At 43.0% G+C, this 22,075-nt stretch overlaps 1 protein-coding gene across 2 annotated transcripts in view; it reads right to left on the reverse strand.

Moving 5' to 3' along the window:
- Positions 1–18,213: 18,213 nt before the first annotated feature.
- The window catches only part of MPPED2 (metallophosphoesterase domain containing 2), a 323,138-nt gene continuing 319,276 nt past the window's right edge, over positions 18,214–22,075 (reverse strand). For both annotated transcript variants that reach the window (XM_077460864.1, XM_077460865.1), the window contains exon 7: positions 18,214–19,547. In XM_077460864.1, coding sequence (XP_077316990.1) covers positions 19,429–19,547 — 119 coding nt within the window. In that variant the 3' untranslated portion in view covers positions 18,214–19,428. The remainder of the gene's footprint in view (positions 19,548–22,075) is intronic.

A 22,075-nucleotide genomic window follows, 5' to 3' on the forward strand; every position in this document is an offset into this window, starting at 1 on the left:
TAACGGATGCTATTTTTACAAAATTTGGACTGCCTTCATCTGCTCTGAGAGGACCTGTTTTACAAGGATCTCCTTATTCTTATCATGTTCTTTCTGTGGATCTGAGCTTTTTCCACCTTTTTCCTGTGCTGCTTTTTAATCATTTCCCTTATCAGTCATCAGAGGATCTGACATAAGGAAGAAATCTCTTCTTCTCTACCAAGATGGGGGAAATCTATATGAGGACACAGTGTGAAAGAAGGCATGGTTAGTCAGTACTAAATGATCAGCTGCAAGGAACCTAAAGACAAAACCAGTGACTAATCCTAGGCGTTCAGCCTTTATTTGGGGCACTTCCTCTGCAGTATATGTAGCCTTTAATATCTTTCAGAATTTGTTTTGTTTATTCAATATCCATTTCCATAGCCATTTGAATTTCATTAGAAATCAAATTTATTATATTCGAAATTCAAACTTTGGACGATGGTTGTTTCTATTCCATTCTATTGCTTTTTCTATACTATTCTTTTATTTTCTATTATATTATATTATATTATTTTCTATTCTATTCAAATGTATTCTATTCGGAATTCAAATTCGAATTTCCTTTTTCCTGCGTGAGGATGTAGAGAAAAGCATCATGGGACGTGTAGTTCAGAATGCTGAAGTAACTGGCCAACAGGACTGATCTGAACTACAAGGAACCGAATGCTGAGTGAACAGAACAGACTGCTGGGAAAGGATATAAAAGGGGCTGGCGCGGCCTAGATCAGCCTCTCTGGTAGCCTTTTTGACTCTGCCAGCAGGAGGTCTGTGTGACAGTGAGTTGCTGATGATTCATGGCCTATACCAGTGATGGCGAACCTTGGCACCCCAGAAGTTTTGGAACTACATTTCCCATGATGCTCATGCACTCTGCAGTGTAGTGGAGCATCATGGGAAATGTAGTTCCAAAACATCTGGGGTGCCAAGGTTCGCCATCACTGGCCTATACAGTGGGGAGCCAGACAGCTTATACCCAGAAGGATGTCTGCAGACAGCATCGCCTTCTTTAGTGCAGTGGACCAGAGGGTTTTCCAGGTCATCCAGAGGCACCTGCAATTCAGATTCCCATGGGTTGGAGTGTGGCACTGTGGACGTCATTTTCCAGAGCCAAGATACAGAAAGAGAGTTCTGGCTGGTTTATTCTCGTCATCTGCAACATTGCCAAATCCATCTGAGTTTCAGAGTGGTGAGCGGGTATAGCCCATGTTATAATTAAGGACACTGCTGTTAGACATCACCCACACAGTTCTGCTGGTGGCACTTGTAGTTTTCACAGAAGTCAAATCCTAGGTTATAATGGACACAGCAAGTAGATATCTATGCTCAGTTCACATCATTGATTCCAGTAGCCATATTTGGATGACACCTTTAGGACCATAAAACATGGAAGTTATAATACAACCAGAACAAACGAAAGTTTTGCCAAATTTGCTACACTTTGGCATTCCAAATTACTTTATTTACAACATAAAGAGGCTAGCTGAAGATATCTGGATTTCAGGAAATACCCTTTTACCCTTCTGTCGTCCTTTTTCCTTCGTCTACCTTAATTGCATTGAACTGCTATAGGGAGCCATCCTATTTGAATGTAATATTCTTCATACTGTTTCTCCATATTGTGCAGGATTTACTGGCCTGTGAGTTGAGGAGGCAGAAGTGAGAAATCTGACACATAAGATATAGTGTCAGTTGTCTGCTCTCCTGTTAACCTGTTCACATAGGCTTCTGTGATTTGGTTTAAAATTTGAGTTCATTTACAATCAAGGGAACTTGGCACCAATATATTGTGTTAATTTTGATAAGTTTAGATAAAATAGCGGTCTGTGACAAAGTTGAGATATATATGTATCTTGTGTTTTGATATACAGTAAACATATTTGAACTGTTTCTTTAAAGAGGAAGTAAACCCCTTCAAACCACTTTGACCTACAGGTAAGCCTAGATTAAGGCTTACCTGTAGGTCCAAGCAATATCTCCTAAACCTATATGGTTTAGGAGATATTTGCCCGAAAATGGGCACCGCTGTCTACGGCGCATGCGCCGTAGACAGCGGCGCGCAGGCGCACTAAATGCGGCAAGTCCAAGAATGGATTTGACTAATTTGTCGACTCCCGTGCGCATGCGCGGGAGTGACGTCATCGCGGCTTCGCCGAATGGCAGCGGCGGAGCTGCGAGACGCGACTCCCGTGCGCATGCGCGGGAGTGACGTCATCGCGGCTTCGCCGCTGTCATTGGTCGAGCAAGATGGATGCGGCGGACTACAGGGATCAGCGGCGACTTCGCTGGCTCCTGTGTCAGGTAAGTGACACATAATGAGCTACTATGCGATGCATAGTAGTCCATTATGCTTTACCTTTGCAGGGAAAAAAAGAGGAAGTAAACCCATCAGGGTTTACTTCCTCTTTAAGGCTGCATTCACACCTGAGCATAGCTTTTTCAAGCGTTTTTTGCAGCGTTTTTTACCGCGATTTGCGACGTTTTTTACCGCGATTCGCGGCGTTTTTTGCCGCGTTTTGTCGCGAATTTGTGCAGGGCAAAAGGTCACCAATGTTAAAAGAAGAAAAACGCCCAAAACGCGTGACAAAAAAGGGTCCGGAACTTGTTTGAGGTTCAGGCGACTTGGAGTGGAGATGTGAACCATCTCTATTGAGAATAATGGATTTTTTCCCCTCCAGCGTTTTGTAGCTTCAGGCGTCAAGCTACAAAACGCTCAGGTGTGAATGGGGTCTAATACTGCATTGCCGCGTACACACGATCAAACAATCCGGTGGAAAAGTCCGACAAACTCAAGTCCGCCAAACAATCCCCCCCGTGTGTAGCCTTCGGCATACTTTTTTGACCCGAAAGTACGGCGGACTTAGAATGCCGTGTTGCACACCAATCTATCCGTCGGACTCGCATTTCGGCGAACAATCCGGCCGTGTGTGTGCCAGTCCGTCGTACTTTTGAAATGAGCGGACTTTTCCCGCCCGGAGAAAAGTCCGCTAATTTCGAGCGGATCTCCAGGTAGGCGGGGCCCGCGAAGGAGACGTCGCTGGCCCCGCCGCCTGGTATGGACTTAAAGGGGAACCCCAATGCCGAAAAAAATCGGCGTGGGGGTCCCCCCCAAGTCCACAACAGACCCTTGTCCGAGCACGCTACCCGGCCGGCCAGGAAAGGGGGGGAGCGAGCGCCCCCCCTCCTGAGCCGTACCAGGCCGCGTGCCCTCAACATGGGGGGTGCCTTGGGGAAGGGGGGGCCGCGCGCCCCCTCCACCCCAAAGCACCTTGTCCCCATGTTGATGAGGACAAGGGCCTCTTCCCGACAACCCTGGCCGTTGGTTGTCAGGGTCTGCGGGCGGGGGGCTTATCGGAATCCGGGGAGCCCCCTTTAATAAGGGGGCCCCCGGATACCGGCCCCCCACCCTATGTGAATGAGTATGGGGTACAATGTACCCCTACCCATTCACCTGTAAAATAAAAGTACAAAAAAAACACAACACACAAGATAAAATACTTTATTGCACAGCTCCGGGGGTCTTCCGTCTTCGGGGGTCTTCTCGCCGGACTCCTCCATTATCTTCTTGTAGCTCTTTTTCTAGCGGAGGAGTCCGGCTTTCTTCCTCGCCGCCGGCCTCTTCTTCTGACTTCGGGGGTCTTGTCCCCCTCTTCGGTTCTTCTGCCGGGCCACCGCGCCTTCTTATAGCTCTTTTACAGGCGGTGGCCCAGTCTTCTGTCGCCGCCATCGCCGCCGCCTTCCGTTCTTCTTCTTCTTCTTCTCCAGGAGATGTTGACTCGACGATCTCTCCGGCCGCAATGCCAGGGAAGCGCTGCACGGCCAGTTATATAGGGACAAGGGGCGGTGTCACATGGCTTTATGTCACATGGGTTGGTGTCACATGGTGACCCCGCCCCCTTATGATGTCACAGTCCCCATGTGACATCAACCCATGTGACCTTACATAACATCAAGAACTGTATTCTTTGCTTCTTGTTTTGCCACACATATTTCATATTTTTTTACTTATTTTTTTTTTAAATAGAAAATAAGCAATGCTATTGGTAGCATTTGAAATTTGTATAAATTTTTTGGCAGTATTACCAATTGTACCACATTTATTATACCCATCCATGAGAGTGTGCAGTTTGTGATTTTCTTAAGTTCTACCTGTATTTCATTAAGTAATGGAATTTAATTTACTTGATATAGGTCTTTCAGTAATGGTGCTATTTTTAATTCCAGATATTTTAGTCCTTTCTTCCACCATATAAATGGGAATTCTGTCTCCTTTTCTTTATCTAATCCCGAATTACAAATTTCCGACTAGACTTGGTTTATCTTCAGGGTTTATCTTCAGGTTTGAAATTTCCCCTGTATTCTTTTAATTTCTTGATCAAATGTGGGAGTCAGTGGTGGCTGGTGTTTTTTTGTTTGGGGGGGGCAAACAACCACCCCCCTTGGCACCTCAAACACCCTCCCCATGCTGTCTGCTGGTCCACGACACTTATCCCATCTAGGTGGGTGGCACATCGGGCAGCAGAGGGGATAACGGCATCGGAGGGCACATCGGGCAGCTTCAGAGTTCCTTTTCCATCCTAGATTCCCCCTAGTTTTTTTTCTATTCTTTTATTTTGTATTCTGTTCTGTTTTACTCTATTATAGTCTATTCTTTTATTTTCCATCTTTTATTTACTATTCTAGTCTATTATATTATTTTATATTCTATTCCTTTATTTTCTATTCTATTTTATTCTCTTCAGAAATTCGAATAGAAAACTATTTAAATTGTGTCCGAAATTTTGATCCGTTATTTTGGATTCGTTTAAATCAGTTACTATTGTAATTTGGAAATTCGGATACATCTGAATTTCTGAATAATGAAAAATTTGTTCCGAATTTCAATTCGGAACAAAATGAACTGCACGTGTCTACTGTGTACACATTGTACACTGGAATGGCCAACAGTACCTGTGGTCACATTAAAGAATTGGTAAGCCTGCAGCACTGGCTTTCTCCATTGATCCCTGTCTTTTCTTTTAAAGAAAGAGATCGGCAGACTGTTGCATTGTGCCTGACAACATTGCGGAGCAGCTCAACTGGATGTGTTATGCCAAAACTAGCATAGTTTCATATTTGGAATATGCAACCAGACAATTTTTATGGGTTCTGTATCATTAGACAGTGTAATTATATTGATAATCACAACGGTCATTATCTTTGCGTCTGTGAACAGAAGTCTCTTACTTACCAGCAGGCTGCAGACATGGAAATTAAGAGTGCTTGATCCCACGTTACACATGTACTGAAAAAATATTATTTTTCCTCTGTAACCATAACTGGCTACCAGAGAAGGGATTACTAACATAATGCTCTTAGTAGTCAACTACAGATGACATGATGGGCTGTCTCAAAAAAAAGAAATGCTTAGGATATGATGGGCTCAGCTGGTGTCTGAGTGGCGTTTTATATCACCAGCTGGAGACAAAGACTGATACACTGTTTTCTATCTGGAGCACAAGTTTTGTTCAAGATGGTTCTGCATCTACTTGGTGCTCTGACAGTCAGTGTAGACACTGCAGGGAGACCAGGACAGACTCTAGCAAAGCAGCTGGTCTCTTAAGAAGCTTGGCTTTGCAGGGTCTCACACAATAACCCAGAATCCTCTTAATCCCAAACTTTCTTTCTGCGGATAATAGGCTTTGGCAGGAACAGCGGATAGATGAATATGGAACAAGTTTGTCAAGCACCTGCCATGTCACTCAGTTAAAAAGAGCAGCAAGCACACAAGAAAAGGGTTTTAATTTGAGCTCCTAGAAAGATGAAAGTGAAATTGATGCAAAAAAATGTATATATGACCTCAAAGAAAATTCTCACTGAAAACCTAGACTAAATTCACTCTCTGTTGTCTTATGATAACTGTACTTTTAATACAATTAAGCTGGCCATAGACGGTTCGCTAGTCATCCGGTTCAAACCTTGTATGGGCAGATTGAATGTACCCAAGTTGTTTGATCGATCAACTTGGGTACAACCAGCCTGACAAATTTTACATGCGACTATCACTAGTGGCTTTTAGCCCAGCCATATATAGCACCCTGATGTTTAGGCAGGGTTGCTTTTAAATCTATTTACCAAACGATCGTTGCCTTGGCCAATTGTTAGGAGGTGAATTGATTAAACCCTAATTCTGGAATTGCTTCACTTCTCTCTTCTGTCGCTCGATGGCCTGGTATCAGGTGACATTAGATAAGGCAAGGGCATTGCAAGAACAGATTAGGAATGAATGGGGTGTCTCAATCAATGGGCAGGGATTTTATTGGGTCCCTTGGCCTGCTGGGAGAACCTATTTATTTGGATAGAGTCAGGTGATCGGGATTCTGTGCCACCTGGACGGCTGTCTGGGTGGACGTGTGTTGTATTGCCCTGGGCTGCTAGGCCAGAAACCTAAGGCCTATCCCGGGGACATCTGGCTGCTACTCTGTCTGAGGGCCTGACCAGAAGAAGGAAAGAAGCATATGGTTGGAACTGCAGGCTTGTAGTCCAACCAGAAGTAACGTTTCCGCCAGCTGGGGGAACCAGTTGTGGTCTGAGGTAGAGGGAAGCTGTCGCCGCTAAGGGACCATCCACTTTGCTATTGGAGATCACTGTGAGTAAGCTGAGGCCAGTACCAGAGCAGACTTCTTGCCAGCTGGGGACAGTGAAGAAGTGGGAAAATGTCAGCAAGTGCCAAGTCAGGGAACCAGCGGGAAAGCAGAGGTGGCACTTGCAGAGTGCCAAGCCAGGGACCTAACGTGTCAGCAGGGGTAAAGCTTGAAGAGTATCTGTGAGTGCCAAGCCCAGGACCCAGCAGCGAAGCGGGGGGAAGCTTGAGGAAAATACTGAGTGCTACAGTGGAGGAGCTCAGGGGATCCAGTGGCTAAGGGATCTGAAGTCTAGTGAGAGACTGGAAGTTTGTTGAGTAAAGACCCACAGTGAGTGAGTGTGGGGTAGAGTCAGCTGTTTGTATTGCAGATAGTTGAATACCTTTTCCGTTAGTAACAGCTACAAGATTGTTGCCATAGGAGACAATGGTCCTACCTATACAGAAGTGGTTTCCGGCTGGAGGCCTTCATGTGCATAGCTGTCTACCTATAGAAGTCTTGGGGTCTGCTAATTATCTTTGCATCTACCTAAGGCTGTCCTGGCCCTAACCTCTCCCCCAGTTCTGTTTAAGAGACAATAAATCTCTTTGCATTCAAAAAGTGTCTGGCGCCCACAATTTCATCTTGCTTTACACCCACCATGCCTTGTAACCCACTCTATACTGAAGGATGTCAGCCGTCCCTAACTGAGAATTGTTGCTGACCATGTCCATCCTTACAGTGTATCCATCTTCTGATGACTACTTCCAGCAGGATAATGCACCATGTCATAAAGCTCAAATCATCTCACTACTGGTTTCTTGAACATGACAATGAGATCACCGTACTCCAATGACCTCCATAGTCACCAGATCTCAATCCAACAGAACACCTTTATAATGTGGTGGAACAGGAGATTCGTATCATGGATGTACAGATGACAAATCTGTGTGATGCTATCATGTCAATATGGATCAAAATCTCTGAGGAATGTTTCCAACACCTTGTTGAATCTATGCCAGGAAGAATTAGGCCCCTTTCACAAGGGACTGTCCGCATTGAGCCCGTAAATAGCTCAGCGGGGATCGCTCCGTTGATCCCTGCTGAGCCAGTGGATGACAAGTCGGCCTCTGCACTCTGTGCAGGGACAGACCTATCTGAGCCCTGCTATCCCCTATGGGGGATCGGATAATTACGGACCACCTGTCCGTTTTCATCCAATCCGCTCCACCAGACGGATGAAAAATAGGGTTTGCATCCGTCTGGTTTTAGTGGAGAGGATCGGATCGGGGCTGATCGGATGTCAGTGGACATGTCTCCGCTGACATCCGACGCTCCATAGAGGTACATGGAGCTCCCGTTCAGATCTGCCTGAAAAACTGACAGGCAGATCTGAACGGTTCACACGTGTGAAAGGGGCCTTAAGGCAGTTCTGAAGGCAAATAGGGGTCCAACACGATACTAGAAAGGTGTATCTAATAAAGTGGCCGGTGAGTGTAGATTGCTACATAATAGAGTTCAGCATTTAAGTTCATCCCTACCTCTGTGCTTGTGTAGTTTTCCAGTTCTAGTTCTAGGTTCTAGTTCTAGCTTCCACTACAACCTGCAGGTATGTCAGCTCTGTCTTACCAGAATTACTTTTCTGTACGATGGCGCTAGAAATAGTATTAAGTGTTAAGCTTGGATGGTGACAGGGGCTGAAATGAACAGATTTGTGTTTCCACTTTCCAGCAACACATTTGGTGCGCTGGCACTATAAAAATGGAGATATAAATCAATCAATTAATCAAAGTGACCCCATTCTCTCATGCCACTGACTAATCTCTCATGAGAACAAGGCTGATACAATTGGTTGCATCTCTGGAAAAGTGACACAGTTAAGTACAACACAACAAACACTGTTATCTTTTGGCTGAGTCACTGCCTAAACTCTATAATCACACAAGATGTACGTGGGTGAGGAGAGCACAGCGATGTCTGACAGCTTGGAAGAACGCAATTTCTGGAGAGGTAATTGCGGAGCATCGATATACGAGTGTGCTTGTTCTTGTTAGCTCCGTACACATTTGTTACAATGCCTTCAAATAAGATTTGATTGTGACCGGTAGTTCCAAAGGGACAATCTCATGGTGGCTTTACTGTTAAACTTTGTAATATCACAAGAGTTCTGTTCAGACCCTCAGATCTGTTATTATACTATCATGTATAATATAGGGTGTTCTTTCTTTCCTCTGGATCAATCGTGGCTGTAGGATTCTGTATGTAGAGGTTTTCAATCTATTCTATTTATTTATTCATTTATTTTTATTGGTTGAACTAGATAGACTTCTGTCTTTTTTCAACCTCAATGTAACCTCAATCCACTAAACATATGCAGTAGGACTAGCAACGAGGTCTTAAATAGGAATTCTAGGTATAGATATTTAGTCCAACTTGTACCAATGTAACTATGCATATAGCAAATGAGGGTAATACTCCTGGAAGCTGGAAATCTCTGAAGTAGACCCCGCTATTCCAGTGATCTCCACTTGCTTCCAGGTCACATGCCAGGTGGCTGTAGGGTTGCCACCTCATCCCTTTAAACCTGGACACATAATAATTACACAGGTTCTGTGGCTGATTAAGGTGGTAATTAAGCTCACTTGGTGCCTTATCTGCATTTAATTAGCCTCAGAAGATCAAAGATGTTCAGGTTTAAAGGGATGAAGTGGCAACTCTAAGCACAGGAGGTCAGCCACTTGGCATGGGGGCCATTTTGGGGATGCTTTTGTGTTTTCTGAATGGACGCAAAGTGTTCTCTGATTGGATGAGGTGGAGGGGCAGGGGATGTGACATCATACCCCACATTTTCTGTCCTATTGACTTCATAAGGAGAGTGCAAAAAAACATCCAAAAACGTCTTTAGATGTTTCCATAAAAAAAAAATCTAAGGTTGCCAAAAAACACTGCTCCAAGAAGCTCCTGTATGATACTTCACTCTTTAAAAACCCTCAACATTGACTGAATGTGCTACACTTAAGGCCTCTTTCACACTGACGTCCCGTTCAGGCCCGCCTGTCAGTTTTTCAGGCGGACCTGAACGGGTGCTCCATAGAGGTCTATGGAGCGTCGGATGTCAGCGGTGACATGTCCGCTGACATCCGACCCGCTCCGATCCGAAAAAGTGTAACGGAGGAAAAAGCTATTTTTCCATCCGTCTGCGGATCGGATCGGGTGACGACGGGCACTGCGGTCCGTCGTCATCCGATCTCCCATAGGGGAGAGCGGCGCTGTGACAGGTCCGTCCTTGCGCAGTGTGCAGAGACGGAGCTGTCATCTCCCTGCTCAGCGGGGATCGGCGGAGTGATCCCCGCTGAGCAAACGGACATCCACGGGGCGGATCAGAACTGATCCGCCCCGTGTGAAAGGACCCTAAGAGTGAATAGGGAATGTTCCTCCCCCCCTCCTCCTTTACATTTGGCACATTAATTTTTTTGGGGGGGGGGGGGCTAATTTTGACAGGTACCCACTCCCCCACTTCTTGTCAGATTGCCAGCTGTGCCAGCTGTGAAGCCGCAAGACTTCACTGCCTGTTTCTCTTAGTGAAAATGCCAGCACCTTCACCAAAGCCAATTGACGAATTGGCTCAGGTGAGGACATCGCTAGATCAAAGGGCAGGTAGGTGTCCTTATATTTATTTTTTGGGGGGAGACTATAGCTCCTGTTTAAACACTGAGATTTCACCAAGTGATCAAAATGAACCCAGACCCTCCCATTCAGGAATCCATTCAGAAAGGACATATTGAAACAAACAGCTATTTCTTCAGAAATGAAAAGGGTAGGCATCAACACATATTTGGTTATAGTCCTTGCAATGTACACAGACCACACAGAGGGAATTGTTACAGGTCATGATCTTACTATGATTATTGATGGTCATCAAAAGCATCTGCCTAGCCCTATAGAACAGGGATATGCAATTAGGGGACCTCCAGCTTTTGCAAAACTACAAGTCCCATCATGCCTCTGCCCCTGTGTGTCATGCTTGGGGCTGTCAGAGTCTTGCTATGCCTCATGGGATTTGTAGTTCTGCAACAGCTGGAGGTCCGCTAATTGCATATCCCTGCTATAGAATAAAGGTAGACAAACCTCTATTTCTCCAGCTGTTATGGGCCTACAAATTCCATCAAACCTTATCAGCCTCTGAGAGCCATTAATTCTAAGTAGTAAGCCTCTTGAAAATGTTGCAATAGAATAGATTTAAAAAAAAGCAAAGTAACTTTTTTTTATACCTCTTAAATGTAAAATCTTTCCGTGTAGCCATTTCTTGGTCCTGTATTTGTTACTCTGGTGATGCTCAACTACGATCCTCAAAACTGTCTACCAGCGCACCATTTTCAGTTCTATACATAGACTTACAGGTGAGATAATGAGTTTAAGGTAGTGTCAGATGAAAGCTTTTTCTTTCAGCAATTTCACGTCTGGATTCTGTCAGACAAGAGGACCGTCTCCCAAATAATGCGGCATGGCTGACAGGATCAGTGTTTTCCTTTGAATCCTACTAAGGTGATGCAACAATCATCCTGTAAGGAAGGTTTACAAAGGGATGCTCAATTTTAATGACAACCAGTCAAGAATAGGCCTCTGCAATAATCCGTATGTCTTCACTTTTAAACACTTATGCCACTTGATAGCTATAGATGTATACGATTATAAAAAGATACAGTAATTACGTTCACAGAATTGGCCTATGTGCAATTTGTTTTAATGTGTATACTCAACATTTTAGTATAAACCCTCATTTTTCTAATTCAGGCTTTTATTTTAATAGCTGTAGCCAGCTTGCCTGTTAATAGCCAAGTCGGCCTGGATCCTAAGTGTAGCGCCTACCCCCGAAGGAGCTGCTGAGAATATACCCAGGTCTTCCAATGTAGTACAGAGGCTGCCAGTCATACAAGCACAGTCCTAAGCACAGGGACAATTCAAGGGATGTCTTTATAGGATTTATTGCTAAAGAACTTTAACAGGAGAGGGGTTTAAGTTCACAGGATATTCCAAAACGATCAATTGCAATAATGGGAGGACAAACTTCTCACTAATCTTCCAGTTTTTCCTGGAGGTAAGAGGATATCTAGGACTCTATCAGAGCAGCTCTAGTTCATATAGCATCATCTGGTGCTTTACATATAACAGGTCACAGCATGGTCTTTATTCACAGTGTTCCAGAACCTGTCTGCCACCCAGCATCCACAGGTAGATCATCAGTGAGGGGGAAAAAAGACCCTTCTCCAGACCAGTTCTGTGCCCTCCAACAATGGTAATCCTCAGGCAATCTTCTTCAGATCCTCAAACTAGCAGCTTAGGACCAGGCCGCAGCTTCTTGTCTCTCTGGCTTTCTCCCAGGGGCAACAGCCCCCCCCCCCCAAAGACCCTCCCTTGAGAGGCAGAACAATCTGTTCAGGCTTCCTGCATATTTATCAACCCCCCAACCACCTTCTGGACACTTCTTTTCAGGGATTGACTGGGGAATGATAAATAGTCAACTTATCATTTTTATTTCTTGGCCCTATGCTCTGGAAACCTCTTTCTGAGGCAGGTGGGAGAAATCAAACTCTCAACTCAGAAAGCCCTGATCAGACCTACACAATCAACCAGCACAACAGCCTTTCACTACAAGGGAGCCACAAACAAAATTTACCTAGCAACCTAACCAGAAGAGGGCACTAAATACGTATATTCAAAAATGTGATATACTGTAGATAGATAAATAGACTTCCATGTCCTTGTACAGTACTTGTTACAAGGTTATTGTGTTGGTACAAAGGCTTTAAAAGGTATGTACAGACAAAACACATTTGTTTTAGCTTTGGAAAAAGTAAGGAAGGTTTAAAACCTGACAGGTTATGTACCATTCTGGAGATTTCCCTTCGCTATCTGTCCCAGAGACGCAACTGAAAATTTGTGGAAATCTTCCCTCTAAGGCTTGGTTCACACCTATGTGTTTTTGGGTGCTTTTTGCTCAAACGCACTACAGTTAATTTAACATGGTTTCCTATGGGACACATTCACATCTGTGCTTTTTTCAGCCTCTGCGTTTTTGGAACGGGTCAGGGACTTTTTTAAACACAAAACTTTCCTTTTTTTAGCTTTTTTTGGTTCAATGGACCTCACTGGTGAGGCTGCAGAAAAGCATGTAGTGCGTTTTTGCCACAATTTTCCAGTGATTTTGCTGCAATTTGTGTTTTTTTATCTGCCCAACAAGAAAATGGCCAAAAAAAAAGCATAAAAATGCAAATCGTGTAACGTTTTGGTAAAATCGTGTGTTCAAAATGCACATTAGAACGCATCAATCGCAAACTGCATAGATGTGAACTGAGCCTAACTTTCATTCTCGGTGACAATGGGCACCAGTACAAATAGAGATGTGAAACTCTCTATGTGAGGACACCAACAGCAAAAAAAGAACTTGACAGAGGATCTAATCTTTCCACACTCTGTCCAAAACTAATAGGCCCACAAGTGGCTAATGTACATAATACAATATGGCTTGTGTGGCAATTTATATATATATATATATATATATATATATATATATTTTTTTTTTCCCCACAACAACTCTTACAGAAGTGAATTTCCCTTTCTAGGGGTAGATTTCCTCTCACTTTCTGCTGTTTCCCTCCGTTTGTAAGTAGGAGTCATTTGTAAGTCGGATGTTTGTAACTAGGGGAATGCCTGCCTAGTCAATGGGGGCGCAAGACACCATTGAGTGAACATGTGTACTGTGTGGCCATAGTGATCAAAATGAATGGGTGAGTAGATCATTCAGAAGGCTTTCATAGATGATGCATCAAGTGCAGCACAAAGAAAAGTGTGGCTTCAAAGATGGTCGAGAATCTGTTGAAAGTGATCCAACATGTAGAACACCTGAGAATGTTGGACGTGTATGGGCTGCAATCAGCAAAGATTGGCAATTGACAGAGCAAGAACTAGAAGCTGATCTGGGGATTCCAAAAACGACTGTGTCCGAGATTTTGACACAGGATCTTGTGGAAGAGAGGCTGGAAGAACAGTGTGAGGTCCCAAGGGTTCTACTTTCACACAGGTTTCTCAAAGGTGCAGTTTGAGAAGCTCCAGCATGTGTTTTGTGAGCAGAGAAAAATGTGTTTTAAGTTTTCTCCGGGTTTGGTAATCCTGGATCGGGGCCTGGAGTGTGAAGGTTCCAAAGTGTCTTGGGTGAGGCTGAACATTCAATGCTGTGTCCACACTTTGCGAGACACCTGCAGCCTGTGTGAGTGCACAGGTGTGCAAGGTTTTTATAAGCCAGGTTTGAGACTAGGTCAGAGCAGTTGGAGTTGCAGTCGCTGCTGTTTGGAGACAGAGCCCTGTCAGCAAAGCTGGGGATTCCTGCTGGAGACTGCATCCCTTGTGAAGGGGGTTCCTTGACCAAGGACTGGGAGAGTGGGGACAGCTACATGGGTCTGAGAGGAAAAGAAAGCTGAGGTGGTTAGTGGGTCCAGGGGCATAACTACAGAGCACGCAAGTTTCGGGATTGCAACCTGGCCCCATGCTGCAGCGGGCACGTACGGCCCCCCTGTCAGGTTTGTCTACACTTGCATGAGCCAGAGCTGGAGTCGGGGGCAGAGCTGGTAGGCGGAGCTGTGGTCCTAGGTATGAATAACTGCTTGCCTCTACATTCTAGATGCAGCTAGTACCAGGCAGGATGGGAGGGCTGGTGGGGTGGCATATAGGTGTAACGATATCCTCTATTCTCCTCCTGGCTCCTGCATGTCTTTCAGCGGCTGCATGATCAGGATCACTTCTTCATCCGTACCTAGGACTGCCATCTCAGCCTCCCAGGTTCGCCCTCCGGCACCCACTTCTTGCCTCAAGGCTATTCCTACTGCCAGAACGGTAGGAGAATTGCTCCCTGCCCAGAGGCAGCTCCTGGTAAGCAACAAACTCTGTCACAGCAGAGTGAGTATATTGTTCCAGATGTGCTGATGACTGTCACTCTGCTCCCTCCGGTCATGCCATCCCCCCATACTGCTCTCCATTGCCCCCCTCCTATCATGCTTTCCCCTCATGCTAGCCTCCACTGCCTCCCTCTCATCAAAAATTGTAAAAAAAAACTATAAAAAATAAAACTGTAAAACACTGTGTTACTGACCCCGTCCACTGTGCTACTGACACTGTCCACTGCCCTACTGGCCACGTTCACTGCCCTACTGACCACATCCACCATCCTACTGACCACGTCTACTGCTCTACTGACCATGTCCACTGCCCTACTGACCACATCCACTGCCCTACTGACCACGCCCACTGCTCTACTGACCATGCCCACTTCTCTACTGACCACTTCCTCTGCTCTACTGACCATGTCCTGACTGACATCATTCACAGTCCACACTGACACCACTGGCGGAACTACCAGGCTTGCAAATTCCCACTTGCGACTGGGCCCTGGCCTTCCACCACAAAATGGCGGGGCCTAAGACTGCTGGACTGCACAAAATGTGAAAGGGATCCACTGCGGGACCATAAAGGGTCATGGGATCAGTGGGAAGGGCTCTGGGCTCAGAGGGAATAGCCCAGGCCCTTCATGGTTTCTTGCACCAGGGCCCTGAAGGTTCTAGTTACACCTCTGATCGGGTTTAAGTGCCTGGAGGGAATCTGTAAGTCTCTAGAGCAGGGTTTCTCAACTAGGGTTCCTCCAGAGCTTGCTAGGGGTTCCTTGAGCAATGAGCAATTTCTCCCTCTTAGATAAGTTTTCACTGATATCGTTGATCTTTTTAGCTATCTGTAGGGAGGTAATTCTTCCCAATGGCCACAATGTAAGGGGCATTCTTCCCACTGACCATCACACTAATGTATCATGAGTTGTAGATATAGTAAGTTTAATCAGGGGTTCCCCAAGACCAGAAAGTTATTTCAAGGTTCCCTCTGTGTTGAAAAGGTTCAGAAAGGCTGCCCTTTTTTTTTAAATAAAAGTGGGCTGCTGTGCACTTAAAACTTAAGTTTGGACTGATGTGAGCTCACTTGAAAAACCCACCACTACTTGAAAAATTTACCACTGAGCTAACCAATCCCCATATTATATATATATATATATATATATATATATATATATATATATATATATATTTTTTTTTATCAGCTGGAATTTTTCTTTTACTGAAGTGTAACAGAAATACACATATTTACAGAATGCTGCTGATTGTACACTTGTTAGCTGGGTTTTCTTTTAAGCATTTCTGCGATATCAGCGCATTCCACGTCTCTGCCCTTTATGTAGTCATAACATGCCTCATAGCTTATTACTTCACTGCCCCTGAGCTGATAAAGGCAGCCCATAACAGGCATGACGTCCACCTTCAAACACAAGTGGAAGCCATCAGATTGAACCATTAAACTAATGAAGTCATTTGGCTGCTTCTGTGCCTGAGCGTCTCCGTTAAAAGGACCATATTCATCATATGCATTTTTTGCTTAAATGCCATTTAGTGAATTCTTTGTTTGCTGTAAGGGCTGGCTAATGAAGGCCTCTTTATACCCAATAAGAGAAACATTAAAATAACGATAATGAACACGGAAGTGCCACGAACATTATTATTATTATTCATGATTTATATAGCGCCAACAGTTTACGCAGCGCTTTACAATATAAAAGGGAGACAATACAGTTATAATACAATAAAATACAAGAAGATTAAGAGGGCCTTGCTCAGAAGAGCTTACAATCTAATAAGGTGGGGCATATTCTTTCTCGAGCAAATATATTTGTATAGCTTGTCATTTCTACAAAATGGCAGAGAGGTGCATTCACTGTGTTTATTTTGAGCTGACCTGAGACAAATGGCGCTTACAGAGGCATATCTTCCAACAATCCTCCTTGTAGCGAAACTTTATTTTTTTTAGGCTAGGGATGGGTCTCACCAAAAAGTGAAGTGGCTTGGTGGGGGGGTTATGTACTGGTGTATTTCATACATGTGCTGAAAAAAAGGAAAGTGAATTCATGAATGTGCTTCTTCTCCAATACCAGGCTGGAGGCAGAGAGGTGACCAAAAACATATTTCTTATGGTTTGGTCAGGTCACCATCCTGCCTGTACGGTCTATATCTCACTAATGGAAATCGAAAATCGATATTTGGCAGACAAAACAGCATCCATATTTGTATTTCAGTGGTTTATTTAGACATTTACCTGGAGTTCATCTTTAAAGGAATAGGGTGGTAGGGGTCGGAACTGTGTCCAGGCCCTAAAGGGCATTAGGGGATATATGTGGAGACCCTCTGCTCCTACAGGATCAACCAGCTGGCTTCTACAATACTTGCAGTATACTTACTAACTTCCAAGTCAAAAATAATCAGTTTTGGGGTTCCTGCATTATTTGTAGTGCTTTGCCCATTCCGGGCAAACCACTAAGCGTTAGACCTCAGTGGCTGCTTAAATGAGGTAGGCAACAAGAAATACTGTGGTGGCAGGAAATCTAAAAGTGGAGTCCTTGAGGTATGTATGTGTGCTATTGTTTGCACAAGACCTACTTTTCTCCCCATACAAGTCAGTGGGAATACAAAAGGAGCTTGAAGCAACTTTCAGGCTAAAAGGCCGGTCAGGACCTGCATTAAAGGAACTAGAAATGATCACAGAAACATCTTAAACACAAGCTGAATGCATCTGAAAGCACATTGCAATTGCACATCTACAGAAGTCCTAAGACCCCATTTGCGCTTCGTATGTGTATTGATTCCCACTTGTTTTTTTTTTTTTTTAGGTCTGTTTCGGCACCTCGCACATTTGTGTCAAACACACCAAAGAAGCTCAGGTGCAAAATTTTGACAATGAGCCAAGCGAGCTTGGCAACAAATTTTGCTGCATCTTTCTGAAAATGCTGTCAGAAATGCGCAATTCTGCTTACGTGTACATAGCAGCATAGTGTGAATGCAGCCTAAAAGACCACTTCCATACATAAATTTCATCTGCCAACAGGGGGCCTAATGGACAAATGTTTGGGCATTCAATCCCAACCTAGGTTTGGACTGAACCACCGGATAATCTTACTGGGAAGAACCAGAAGGTTCCTAACGTTATAGCGGCTTCTGCGTCACTTTAGGGTTGCTTGATGAAGCTTAAAACTGAACTCTAGAACTCAAAAACGAATGCAGCTCTGTACTCATTATTAAATAAAATTTCCAGAATTCAACTTGGTGTTGGCCTCTTGCAGTCCCTGTGCAGCAGAGCTGGAGTGTGAGAGGAAGAAGTACAAGGAGTAAATCTATCCATGTGCTGACAAGAAGCATGCTGATAGGAAGAAAAAGCAGAGTGACAGAGAAATGAGCTCATCACTGTGCTGCTTCTTCTTTCACTGTCCAGTCACAGACTGAGACAGGCTCAGGAAGACCAGTGGTCAGAGGAAGTTGGTTGAATTTTGCCGACAATTAGACTGAGGTCATCTAGCAGCAGAAAAAAAAATACTGTGGGGGAAATCTCTGGATTTAAGCTAAATATTGCAGCAAAAATTGGTTATTTTATATTTTAATTGGCTATTCATTGTTACCTCATTATTTATGGCTGGAGATCTGCTTTAAGAAACAGAATACAAACTCGTGCACAATATTGAAAAATCTTGCAATTTTATTTTGCATATAAAGGCGCTAGATATATAATATCACAATGAATTTAAAAGAAACAACTGGATTTCTAAAGTCCATTAACAAGGTAGCAAAAAAAGGAAACAAAACAGGACAAGCCTTGAAAAAGCATTTACAAAGGTTAAAGGAGAAAAGGGCTATTTGCAACAGTATTTTTGTGCTAGCAAGATTGCATTTACACACAGTGCAAAATAAGAAAAAAAAAAATGGACATGGGAGAGGGGTAAAGGGATTCAAGAATGCTTATAAAAGAGCAACACAGCCCTTCTTGTCTTGATTGTATTCATTTCATTCTTCACATGCCTACGACCGCACAGAAATACCGCTTCTTCTCAGAAGGTAAGGATACTTGCAAATATAACACATCCTTCATAATTCAGGTGTGCTGCGTGCAGCATTTTTAGTTTTTATTTTTGCATTTGCCTATACAGCCAATAATAAATCCCACATTTTGTTATAACACACAAAAAATACTTATATATATATATGTATATAAATCCATATTTAAAAGGAGTCTGCATTTACATGTTTTAATGTACGGCATACCTGGTCTTTACAGGTGTTTCAGCCCCATACATATTAAAAATAATTTAATAAAAAATACAGGCAAAAAAATACAAATAAAACAACAAACCGAGACAACAACAGGTCATGGACTGAATTATTCGTACAAAAAAAAGTCATCAGAGCTAATAAAAAAAAAAAATAAAAAAAAAAAGAAGAAATTATAAAAATAAAATGGACATAAAAGCACTGGAAAGACTTTGAGGTGATAGAAAAAAGCACACAATTCAATAATGGTAAAAAAAAAAAAATACAGACACAATTAAAATAATATTACGTTGTGCAAATCCCGGTGGTTTACAAAATGAATAGCTTACTTTTTTTTGTTAACTTTTTAAAAATTTTATAATAATGTTATGAACCGACCCTCCTGGGATATGTACATTTTACAATAGCTTTCTCAGGACACAAGAGAAACAGATAAATTAAAAGATGTTTTTAAAAGCATTAACTTTTTTCTTTCCTTTTTAAAGGTATGGTTTGTTTTCTTTGTACCAGTTCGAGCAGAACGCAAATGCAAAACTTGGAAATAGATAAAAAGAGCAAGACAGTTATTATAAAAAAAAAAAAGGCAGTTTATAGACCCACGGATACAGATGTGTTCAGGGTCTTCATGATCCTTGGGGATTAGGAAGGTCAAAAATAATTGGAGGATTGGTTGGTTGAAAGCTGACTGTACACGTTGATGCATTGATGTAAGTTGTGTAGCCATCAGTCATAATTCCGTAACCTTCAGGAGAAAAAAAAATAAAAATGTTATAGGTGTTGTAATATATACAAATGTTGTACAACAATCACAAATTCTACGACTGTTTACTATAAGCTCCGACATGAAAATGCAGCGAGCCATAATCCTCTTTGGACAAGGTAAGCTGCTTGCTTTGTAGGTTCTTATAAACACAACAGGCAATCCTAAGAAGCTCAGAAATAACCATTAACTCTAGTAGTTTACCTTCCTGTAGCCGGGCAGTCTTAAAGGCTGAATACCAAATTGTACAAAATGTGTTTGAAAAAATTCCTAGCTCGCTAATCAAGGTAAATGCAAAGTGAATGTTGACTGAATCAAAACTAATTTATTTACAGTGCTATTTACTAGCTGCAAATCTACTAAATCAATGTGCTGTAAATATGCACAAAAATGTACTTTATATATTTTACAGCAGTGCAGCTTTTGTTCTAAAAGTGGACCTGAATTTAAAAGTGAAGTATGGTATTTTAAAATAGCAAACATACATACTCACCTGGGTGGATGCAGGATTGGTGTGATGCTGCATCTGTCCCTTGCCGCCTCTAAGACCGAAAATTGAACGATCACATGACCGCTGATCACTCAGGTCTCAGTCTTCAATGAGCAGAGAGCCAGAGACTATCAGTCACCGGCTCTCTGCTCTGCCCCTCCAGCACTCACTGGAGCGCCGGGCTGTGGAGGGGGCGGGAGCAGCTGAGCCAGCTGCTGGTCAGGCATATGGGTGGATTCCAACAATAACCACTTTGATACCGGGCTCTTTTATCCCCTTCCTGCCCTGGCCAATTTTCAGCTTTCAGAGCTGTCACACTTTGAATGACAATTGCGTGGTCATGCATTACTGTACCCATACTACATTTTTATCATTTTGTTCACACAAACAGAGCTTTCTTTTGGTGCTATTTGGTGGTACTGAAAATTTTGAAAACAAAACGCATTTTTCTTCATTTTGGTTTTAAAATTTTGCATATATATCTATATATATATAATTGTTTTTCATGAATTTAGCCCAAAATGTATTCTGATACATCTCTTTGGTGAAAATAACCCAAATCAGTGTATATTATTTAGTCTGTGTAAAAGTTATAGAGTCCACAAACTATATATCTGAAAATTGATCAATCCTGATGTCCTGGCAGTCTATGTAATTTCTTGAGGCCCTAAAATGCCAGGACAGTAGAAATACCCAAATGACCCATTTTTGGAAAGTAGACAGTCCAAGGTATTAAGTAGGAGGCATCACAGGTTTTTTGAAGTTGTAATTTTTTGGTCATCATTTTTTGGACAATAAAGAAATGAAAAAACATTACCACCAGTGCAGTAGATTGTCATCATACAACTGGTGTGGTGTTGATCATGGTCACTGACTGGTGACAGTACGTAAAAAAAAAGTTATCTTTTTTGTTATTACATTTTTTTGTCTTTTACGATTTCCTTTTTTTTTTAACACACTGTGACCAGAGCAATATAATCTTACCATAGTAACATTGTACTGCTTTGGGGAAGTGATCATGATTTTTTCTATTTTTTTTTTACATCAGCAGGGACCAGCCAAGATTTGATCCATCTATTGGCAGGCTGTTTGTACAGAAGTTGATTCATCGATCGGCTTCAGTACAACCAGCCTGTCAGATTTTTTGCATGCCCTTACTGCCGATGTCTATAGCCGCTAACATTAATCATTGTGTTCTGTCAGCAGGAAAGGCTCCGGGCCAGCAGAACACAATAGGCCTGCAGGAGGCAACATGTGGTTGCAGGGAAGAAAATCACATCATCTATGGCTTGCCTAAGCTATTCTATTTCAGTGTGATCTCAGATTAAGTATACAGATTGATGTTTGTCACGCAGGGTGTGTTGAGGCATGAGATTAATAAATCAAAGAATAATATGATTACAGCATGGAGTTAATTGTCTTGTGATCATTATTCATCAAAAATTTATCACAAGAGGAAGTTTATTTCTTGTCCTTTGATGTGTCCATAAAAAAATAACGTCCAGAGGCACATTTCCAGGAACCTCTTTTGCCACAGGTTCTCCAAACATAAATTATAAGTCACCAGAGTGAATTTTTTGAAAATGCTAAGTGTACATGTAGAGGAAAAAAAGCGAAGCACAGATTAAAATTATTATAATGAAGTCATTTTGTTTCTAAGCAGCCATCTTGTTTGCACCTCAATTTTAAAAGAAAAATTTGGGATTTAAAAAAATAAACATTTATACTCACACCTAGGTGAATGCAATATCAATCCGATGCTGTATCTGTCCCCTGCCAGCTCTGCAGTGAGAACTAAGCAATCAAAAACTGCTGATCGCTCAGTTCTCCCCTCCGCTCTGAGAAGAGACAGCTCTTTACTCTCCCCTTCAGCACTCACTGGAGCACTGGGCTGAAGAGGGGGCAGGAGGGGCTGGCTCAGACATTTGGAAGATCACAGAGAGGCTGAGCCACATGCCGATCCAGGCCTCTGGGAGGATACTCAGCATACGGTTGGGATCTTTCCCGAGCCTGGACCGGC

This window comes from Lithobates pipiens, unplaced genomic scaffold (assembly GCF_037356315.1).
Source record: "Lithobates pipiens isolate NorthernLeopardFrog02 unplaced genomic scaffold, aLitPip1_a1.2 Scaffold_10, whole genome shotgun sequence".
Taxonomy (NCBI): Eukaryota; Metazoa; Chordata; class Amphibia; order Anura; family Ranidae; genus Lithobates; species Lithobates pipiens.